Consider the following 8,788-nt stretch of genomic DNA (forward strand, 5'->3'; position numbering starts at 1 on the left):
TTTTTTACTTTTTTAGCATAGATTACTGTGTCATAATATTGATATGGGGACACCCTTGTATTTATTTAGAATTTAATATAAATAGCTCCTATATGCCATTGATGGTGGTGATGATGGTGGTGGTGATGATGATGGTGATGATGGTAGTGGTGGTGATGATGGTGATGGTGGTGATGATGATGGTAGTGGTGGTATAATGGTGGTGGTGATGGTGGTGGTGGTGGTGATGATGATGGTAGTGGTGGTGGTGATGATGGTGATGATGGTGGGGATTGACTGTATAGAGCCGCTAGGCCACACACTATTATTGAGCCACATCAGTAGCCACCTGTGCTTTTATATTAGGCAAGATACAGGCTTTTCTTATCCTGTGTGGATTATGATGTGTGTCGTAGTTACATTTCTATTGCTTCGAAGAGATGCCATGACCAAGGCAGCTCACTAAAGAAGCATTTAGTTAGAGGCTTGCTCATAGTTTCACAGTGTGAGTCTATGACCACCATGGTGAGGAGTGTGTCCACAGGCAGGCCCGGTGCTGGAGCTGAAGCTCAGAGCTATATCTTATTCACAAGATGTAGGCAGGGGCGGGGGACACACACGTGTACACACACACACACACACACACACACACACACACACAGGGCCTCAGTCCACCCCCAGTTACACACCTCCTCCAGCATTTGCAAGAGCAACAATTGCTCTCAACTGCTGAGCTGTCACTTCAGCCCTTTAGTATGTGTTCTGCTGTTCTGTGTGTGATTGTGCAATTGTGTGCACCACAGCATGCATATGGAGGTCAGCGGACAATTTGATGGAGCTGGTTCTCTCCCACTACAGTGTGGGTCCATGGGAACAAACTCAGGTCATCAGGCTTGGCTGCAGGTCCCTTTACCCACTGACCCATCTCACCAGCCTGCATCCTTTCTTGGTTATTTCATGTCATTCTGAGTTCCAGTTTATTCAGTGATCGCATGTTACATGATTGTGAAAAATGTCATAGGATCCGGAGGATCAGGAGTTCAAGTCCAGCCCATGAGACACTTTGTCAACAGATCCCAAGCCATAACTCTTTTAAAAAGAGCACAGTCACAAGCTATATGTGTTGAGCTCACTGATTGATCAGTTGACAAATAGACCCTTTCAAGCTAGATACAGTGTTGGGCACCTGTATTGGGAAGGCAAGGGCAGAGGGACCCAGAGGTCAGGGTCAGCCCCAGCTACATAGAACGGTTGAGGTCAAGCCTGGCTACTGAGGACCTGCTTCCTCTCCCCTTCCAAAAAATGCCGGTTGTGATGACACATCCTATATGCCAGAATGTGAGGCAAAGGCAAGAGTATCCTTGTAACTTCAAGACCACTGTGGTCTACACAGAGAGTCCTGTATCAGTCATAACTACATAGCCAAGACCATGTCTCAGAATAAAAAAATAAAAAGCGAAAAATATAGTTTTTGTTCTTTGAGTATTTCCTTTAATCAGTTTTATATCCCACCCCCATTTTTATTATTTTGAGAATTTTTTTTGTTAGAATAACTCAGCAAAATAAAATTCCGGTTTATTGTTGGACATTGGTTTCACACATACATCAAACTGGCCAAAAAAAAAACAAAAAAAACCAAACAAACAAAACAGCAATTTAATGCACAAAAAAAGGAAAAAAAATCTTTTTATCTTTGGCCTTTTTAACCATCGCATACAAACCAACTAATAGTACAGCTAGGTACATACCCAAAAAAAGTTACTGGAATAAGATTGTTTTTTGTTGTTTTTGTTTTGTTTTTTTACAAGGTTTTTCTCCTCCTTTGAGAGTATAATGAACATGGTCACACCACAAGTAAAGTCTGAAGTAGGACAGAAAACGTTCTGAAGGCTGGTTCGGTCACCCATTATCATTAAAAATGGCTGACCCCTAACAGTATGTACAAAAACAAAATGTAAATACAAAATACAAACACATTTTCCCTTTTAAAGTATTTTTAAGAAAAAAAAGCAGGGAAAAACCTGGGAAGTTCTAGTTCTTTTCTCCTCCCATGTTGCCAATTCATGTTGTGGTTTTGGTGGGGTGTGGAGAGCGCACGTCATCTGTGGGTGGCACTGCCTGCTGCGGGTGGGCGGGGCCTGCTTCTCTGCTGGAAGGTGACCATGTTTAAACTCTGAGACGGGAAGTGGAGGGTGAATAGGTCCCGGTGCGTAAGGTTAGCTTTTCCTTTTGCTGTCTGGTCATCCTCATCAGTCTTCTGCGCCTTGTTGTCAACATCATCGTTCTCATCATCTCAGCTACCTGCTTGCCGTAGGAGCCTCAGCTTCCTCATCCTCATCTCCGTCCTCTTCCTCACCATCACCTTCTTCCCCTTCCGCCTCCTCCCCACTTTCTTCCTCTTCTTCATCTACCTCACTGTCAGCCTCCTGCACCCCATTTTCCTCATTTCGAGCCTCCCCATGGGCAGGTGCGTCTCTTCCACTCTCTGCATCCACCTCAGCTTCCTTCTCCTCCTTCAAGTCCTTGGTGATCTTGGAGCTGGCGTCCACTGCCGCGTCTGACATGGTGGGGCAGGCTGGTGGTCCGATGCTGTGAGTAAGGAGTTGGTCGAGTTTCGAGGACTGGTGAGAAAGCTGCCGGAGTCCGCGTTGGAGGAGGTGGTGGGCGGCAAAGGTGGCTGCAGTGAGCGCGGAGCTCGACCCGGGAACAAAGCAAAGATGGCTTTTCAGGGCAGCCAATTTGAGATTTTTTTTTTAAAACTCCACTGCTGTATTTCCTTGGTATATACTATGATTTTGTTATTAAACTTCTACCAGCAAATGGCAAGTGCCAGGTAAAATCCATTTTGAATAAAGAGATCCTGTTCTTGAGCACTTATAATATAATCTATGTCATCTGCCTTTTATCAGTTCAGTTCTCTCCCCTGCCCCCAACACACACACGGGGTTTCTCTGTGGAGCTGGCTGTTCTGGAACTCTGTAGAACAGGCTGGCCCTGAACTCCACTTACCTGTGTCCCCCACCGTGCTGGGGCTAAAGGTGTGCGTCACGGCTCAACTCTAGTCCTCACCCTCTCCATTGCCTATTTTGGAAACAGTTTCATATAGCCCTGCTGACCTGGACATCTAAATCTGACACACACATGCACATATATGTATATATGTATGTATACATATATATGTAAAGGCACTTGCCACCAAGCTTAAGAACACGAGTTGTTAGATGTATATTCATACATACACACACATTCCTCATAGTGGGATATATATATATGAATGATATATATATATATGAATGATATGCTGTATAATACATATATTTGGAATTAAAGTGTAATTGCATAGTTCTCCCTTTCCTTGAGCCCTTTCTTTTTTTTTTTAAAAAAGATTTATTTCTTATATATAAGTACACTGTAGCTATCTTCAGACACACCAGAAGAGGGCATCAGATCTCATTATAGATGGCTGTGAGCCACCATGTGGTTGCTGGGATTTGAACTCAGAACCTCTGGAAGAGCAGTCAGTGCTCTTAACCACTAAGCCATCTCTCCAGCCCCCTTGAGCCCTTTCATTTCCTCTCCTCTGCTCTCTTTCAGATTCATGGCCTCTCTTATATATATATATGTATGTGCTCAGTTCATTTAGTATTACTGGTATGTATATGATTTCAGACATGACTAATTGGAACTGGATAACCAATGAGAGGGCTTATCTCTGGGGAAGCCTGTTCTTTCTCTTAGCATTCATTAGTTGCTGCTGGTAGTTCTTTGTTTCAGTGTGGGGCCTGAAGATGTCGCCCTTTGATGTTGTGTCTGTTGGTGTTGGACCTGCTCAGGTCCTGTTTAGGCAGCCCTGCTGTTGAGTATCAAAGGCAAAGCTTCCCTGTTAGTTCGAGAAGACACAGTCTCCTCTAGCTCTTACTGTCTTCCCACCCTGTCTTCCCTGACATTCCTGAAGCCTTAGGTGCATGTGCTGTGCTTGTCAGGGCTGGGCACCCCAGTCAGTTGTGCTCTGCATTTTGACCAGTTGTGCCTGGTCAAAATGTGATGGCCTCCGTCTATTGTAAAGAGAAGCTTTTTCGATGAGGGGTGAGAGCCACAATTAACTGGATATAAGGATATATACACGTATGTAAAGTGTAGTTAGAAATTGGGCTGGTTTAGTAAGGTGGCAGTGGTATGGATTCCTTTTAGGTCCATAACCTCACTAGCCCCAGGTAGTGGCCTAGGTTTCCCGGACCAGACATGATTTCCCTCCTGTTGTGCATGCCTTAAGTGCAGTTAGACAGCTGATGGTCACCACCAAGGTATGCGTGCACCCTCAGAGCTCGCATGTGCTGCTGCTATGCTCCATGGGTGTCACGCTGGTTGCTTCCCTCTCTGGGAAACTTGCACAACACATTCTAGTACTAGGAAAGCGAGTCCTCAGGTTGCAGGGAATATTTAAGTAATATTAATGGTAGTATTTGTTGAGTGCTTACTGTATTTCAGCCATGTTCCTTTAAATGGTTCTTCGTGATCTGTTGTAGAAGCGGCTGAGGAATGCCAAGCACAGAGCAACGCCGACACTGGGACATCAGTTGAATCCACCAAGGAGAGTGGGGAAGGCAAGAATTGGAACACTCCTTCCTGTGCTCACAGACTCCATTTCTTTCCTTTCGGAACAGACATCAATTTTTAAAAGGCGAAACATTTTTTAAAGCTTAAAGCTTTGAGCTTGAAACATAATTTAGATTTAAACAGAGAGTTGTATGGGATGAATCCTCTGCTTCATACAGTTTGGGAATCCTCTATGATGGCCTCCTGCTGGTAAGAGTGTCTTATAAGAGAGCAGTGTGGAGATGCCTGCAGTTTGTTAGTGGAGTGCACAGACCAGAGGAAAGCCTCTGAGTTTCCTGAAGGCGGGAAGCATTTGCCTAAGTGTCCTCCGCCCTGGACAGAGAAGTCATGCTGAGAGGAAGCCCTGTGTCTCTAAGAAATATTGAAAAGCCTTTAGCTAGATGACGGCTTTCTCAGCATTGCTGGAGGAAAACAAGTGAACTTTGCAAAAACAACATTGACTATTAGTAAAACTTACCCTTGGAAGAAAGGTTTATACCGATAAAGTTCTCTTAAACTTTCTCCCCTGCTCTGCATTTGAATGAATAGTCAGACCCAGAGAGAAGCCTTAGAACCGTAAGAAATGTGGAGACATCCTCAGTCAGGAGCAAACCCTCCTTCATCCAAACTTTCGTATTGGAGATAAACGCTGTGAATGTGATAAAGCTTCTATTCAGATGTCACACCTCAGTCAGCAGAGGATTTTAAGTGGGGGAAGCCCCTTTGCCTGTAAGGTATGTGGAAAACTCTTTAGCCACAAGTCGAATCTTACAGAGCACGAGCATTTTCATAATAGAGAGAAGCCTTTCGAATGTAACGAGTGTGGGAAAGCCTTTAGCCAGAAGCAGTATGTCATTAAGCATCAGAACACTCACACCGGAGAGAAGCTGTTCGAGTGTAATGATTGCGGAAAATCCTTTAGCCAGAAGGAAAACTTGCTTACCCATCAGAAGATTCACACTGGAGAGAAGCCTTTTGAGTGCAAAGACTGTGGGAAAGCCTTCATTCAGAAGTCAAACCTTATCAGACATCAGAGAACTCACACGGGAGAGAAGCCCTTCATATGTAAGGAGTGTGGGAAAACCTTTAGCGGCAAATCAAATCTTACTGAGCACGAGAAGATTCATATAGGTGAGAAACCCTTTAAGTGTAATGAGTGTGGAACAGCGTTCGGCCAGAAGAAGTACCTGATAAAGCATCAGAACATCCACACCGGAGAGAAACCGTATGAGTGCAATGAGTGCGGAAAGGCCTTCTCTCAGCGAACGTCACTCATTGTGCACGTGAGAATTCATTCAGGCGATAAGCCGTATGAATGCAATGTATGTGGGAAAGCCTTCTCTCAGAGTTCGTCTCTAACCGTGCATGTGAGGAGTCACACAGGTGAGAAACCCTATGGCTGCAATGAATGTGGGAAGGCCTTTTCTCAGTTCTCAACCCTGGCCCTGCATCTGAGAATCCACACAGGTAAGAAGCCTTATCAGTGCAGTGAGTGTGGGAAGGCCTTCAGCCAGAAGTCCCATCACATCAGACACCAGAAAATCCATACTCACTAAACGCTCTGTGAATGTCTTCAGTACGGGGAAGTATTCATTAGCAGTCTACACCTCGTGGTACATCATTTGGTCATTCTGAGGCTGAGCACCATAAATTAGCCAAACATTTAATGTACGATGCTGTGAACACTGGAGAACTCCTACTGAAGGGAAAGAAGTGTGTGTGATCAAAAGCCTGCACTCGGCAAAGCAGCAGGAAAGAAAAGCAGTGCTGAACCGTGAACACGGTCGTCTACAATGGAGACTGGCAAACAGGTCCTGCCGACGGCTGTCAGCGTAGATCTGCAGGTCTTCACAGTTAGTGAGGACAGACATTAGAGAATGCTAACTACATTTACCAGGACTTAGAATATGAAAATAATTGCTTCAGCTGAACACCAAGACTATGTTTGGAGGTAAATTATTCTCTGAGGAGCAAACCTGCACACCACAAACTATAACCTGATAGTAAAAGTAAAATATATGGATATTGAAAGTAGAAATATAGAAATGCTGTACATCATACAAGGTTGACTTTGGAGAGGGAAAACATTCCTTGTAACATTTGAAAATACTTGGGAAGTCTCATGAGTATTTATGCTCCGGAGGCGAGGCACCAGGAAATTTACCATGACTTTAGTTTAGAGCAGCCCAGAGTTAGCACTGAACTGCCGGTTGGGACTGGATGAGGAAGCACTCGGACTCCTTCGCAGACATTGGCAGGTGCGGCAGCTGGGGTGTGAGTGACTGGAGGACGGAAAGTGCTGTGGGGAGACTCAGTTTACAGGAGGATGCGTACAGTACAGTGACTCTCAAGTTAAACCTCCTCCGAGCTCCTGTCACGGCACATGTGCACATGTATGTAAATGAGATGCATCGGAAGGATGCGGACCAACTGCTGAGAGTGAGGAAGGGAGGCGGGAGGGGGAGGGCGGGCTTCAGCTTTCATACAAGCATTCGTTCTCTTAAAGACGCAGGTAAATATATGAAGATATTGGCTAATTTTCAGTTGTGTTATATGAATATCATGTCTTATTTTTTGTACTTTTCTGTATTTTTCAAAATAAGAACGGAGGTAATGGCGGGAACTCTGCACCTGTAGAGCTGTTATAGTTGTTTAATTCCCAATCAAATACTGAGCTTTTATAGAGATATTTCTAAAACTTTAACATGACAGTGAGTGGATGGACTTGGCACTCTATGTAATGAAATTATCTATTTTATTAAAATTTAAAATGACAGCATATTCTTAAATCTTTCAACTTTATTTTACACTATGTTGCATATGGTCTCGTTCTTATAGTTCTAATATTTTGCAAGATCGTGTAAGTGTAGGAACTTTAAAGAGCTTAAAGTTTAGTTGCATGGGGATCAGTTAACATGCAGTGTTTCACTCTTCCCCCGTTTTTTACAGACACCATTTCCTTTTCCCAAGGCAGGCCTTCCTGAAGATTTTTAAAATTAGTATTTCATTATGATGTGATTTGTTACAGAATATTAAGTCGTGTGTGTGTGTGTGTGTGTGTGTGTGTGATTACATGCAGATGTATGTATTATGGAAGCCAGAACACAACCTCATATAGTGTTGCTTGGGCTCTGCACATCTCACCGACCTGGAACTATGCCTGACTGACAGCAGGCCCTAGGGGTCTTCCTGTCTCAGCCTCCTCAGCCAGGCATAGCTGTTGTAGCTTTTTACATTTTGTGGTGCGAGTGGGTGTGGTGGGTGTCGGGTGAGGAGGAGCCTTGTGGAATTCAGCTCTCCGCCTCTACCTGCAGTGAGTGTAGTACTGTGGAAGTGAGTGTAGGACTGAGGAAGTGAGTGTAGTACTGAGGAAGTGAGTGTGGGACTGTGGAAGTGAGTGTGGGACTGAGGAAGTGGTGTGGGACTGTGGAAGTGAGTGTGGGACTGAGGAAGTGAGTGTGGGACTGAGGAAGTGGTGTGGGACTGTGGAAGTGAGTGTGGGACTGAGGAAGTGAGTGTGGGACTGAGGAAGTGAGTGTGGGACTGAGGAAGTGGTGTGGGACTGAGGAAGTGAGTGTGGGACTGAGGAAGTGGAGTGTGGGACTGAGGAAGTGAGTGTGGGACTGAGGAAGTGGTGGGACTGAGGAAGTGAGTGTGGGACTGTGGAAGTGAGTGTGGGACTGGGGGAAGTGAGTGTGGGACTGAGGAAGTGAGTGTGGGACTGAGGAAGTGAGTGTGGACTGTGGAAGTGAGTGTGGGACTGAGGAAGTGAGTGTAGGACTGAGGAAGTGAGTGTAGGACTGAGGAAGTGAGTGTAGGACTGAGGAAGTGACTGAGGAAGTGAGTGTAGGACTGAGGAAGTGAGTGTAGGACTGAGGAAGTGAGTGTAGGACTGAGGAAGTGAGTGTAGGACTGAGGAAGTGAGTGTAGGACTGAGGAAGTGAGTGTAGGACTGAGGAACTGCAGCAGAGTCCCTGACCAGCACACGAGGTCTTAGGTGGAGCTGACCTTGTCAGAGGACAACTTGTGCGGATTGGTTCTACTCCACCACGGGAGATCCTAGAGATCCAATTTAAGCCACTAAGCCTCGTGGCAAAGGCCTTTACCTGCTGAGCTACCTCACTTGTCCAGTTTCTAAATAATTTTATCAACAAAACTGAGAATCCAAAAGGAATCATTGCCCTGGTAAGAACTTTGAGGCTCTCGTCTGAGA

The 8,788-nt window shown here is 45.0% G+C and overlaps 2 protein-coding genes across 2 annotated transcripts; one reads left to right on the forward strand and one right to left on the reverse strand.

Annotated features, from left to right (window-relative positions):
- Positions 1 to 446: 446 nt before the first annotated feature.
- Positions 447 to 7,356, forward strand: Znf146 (zinc finger protein 146). Its single transcript, XM_032893987.1, has 3 exons — positions 447 to 456; positions 3,701 to 3,703; positions 4,878 to 7,356. Exon 3 carries the CDS (start codon positions 5,253 to 5,255, stop codon positions 6,129 to 6,131), a length of 879 nt encoding a protein of 292 aa, XP_032749878.1. The 5' UTR covers positions 447 to 456; positions 3,701 to 3,703; positions 4,878 to 5,252; the 3' UTR covers positions 6,132 to 7,356.
- LOC116892346 (prothymosin alpha-like) lies at positions 2,277 to 2,543 on the reverse strand. Its single transcript, XM_032893988.1, has one exon. It carries the CDS (start codon positions 2,541 to 2,543, stop codon positions 2,277 to 2,279), a length of 267 nt encoding a protein of 88 aa, XP_032749879.1.
- Positions 7,357 to 8,788: the final 1,432 nt, after the last annotated feature.

The sequence above is a fragment of the Rattus rattus genome, chromosome 2 (genome assembly GCF_011064425.1).
Source record: "Rattus rattus isolate New Zealand chromosome 2, Rrattus_CSIRO_v1, whole genome shotgun sequence".
In the NCBI taxonomy this organism is placed as follows: Eukaryota; Metazoa; Chordata; class Mammalia; order Rodentia; family Muridae; genus Rattus; species Rattus rattus.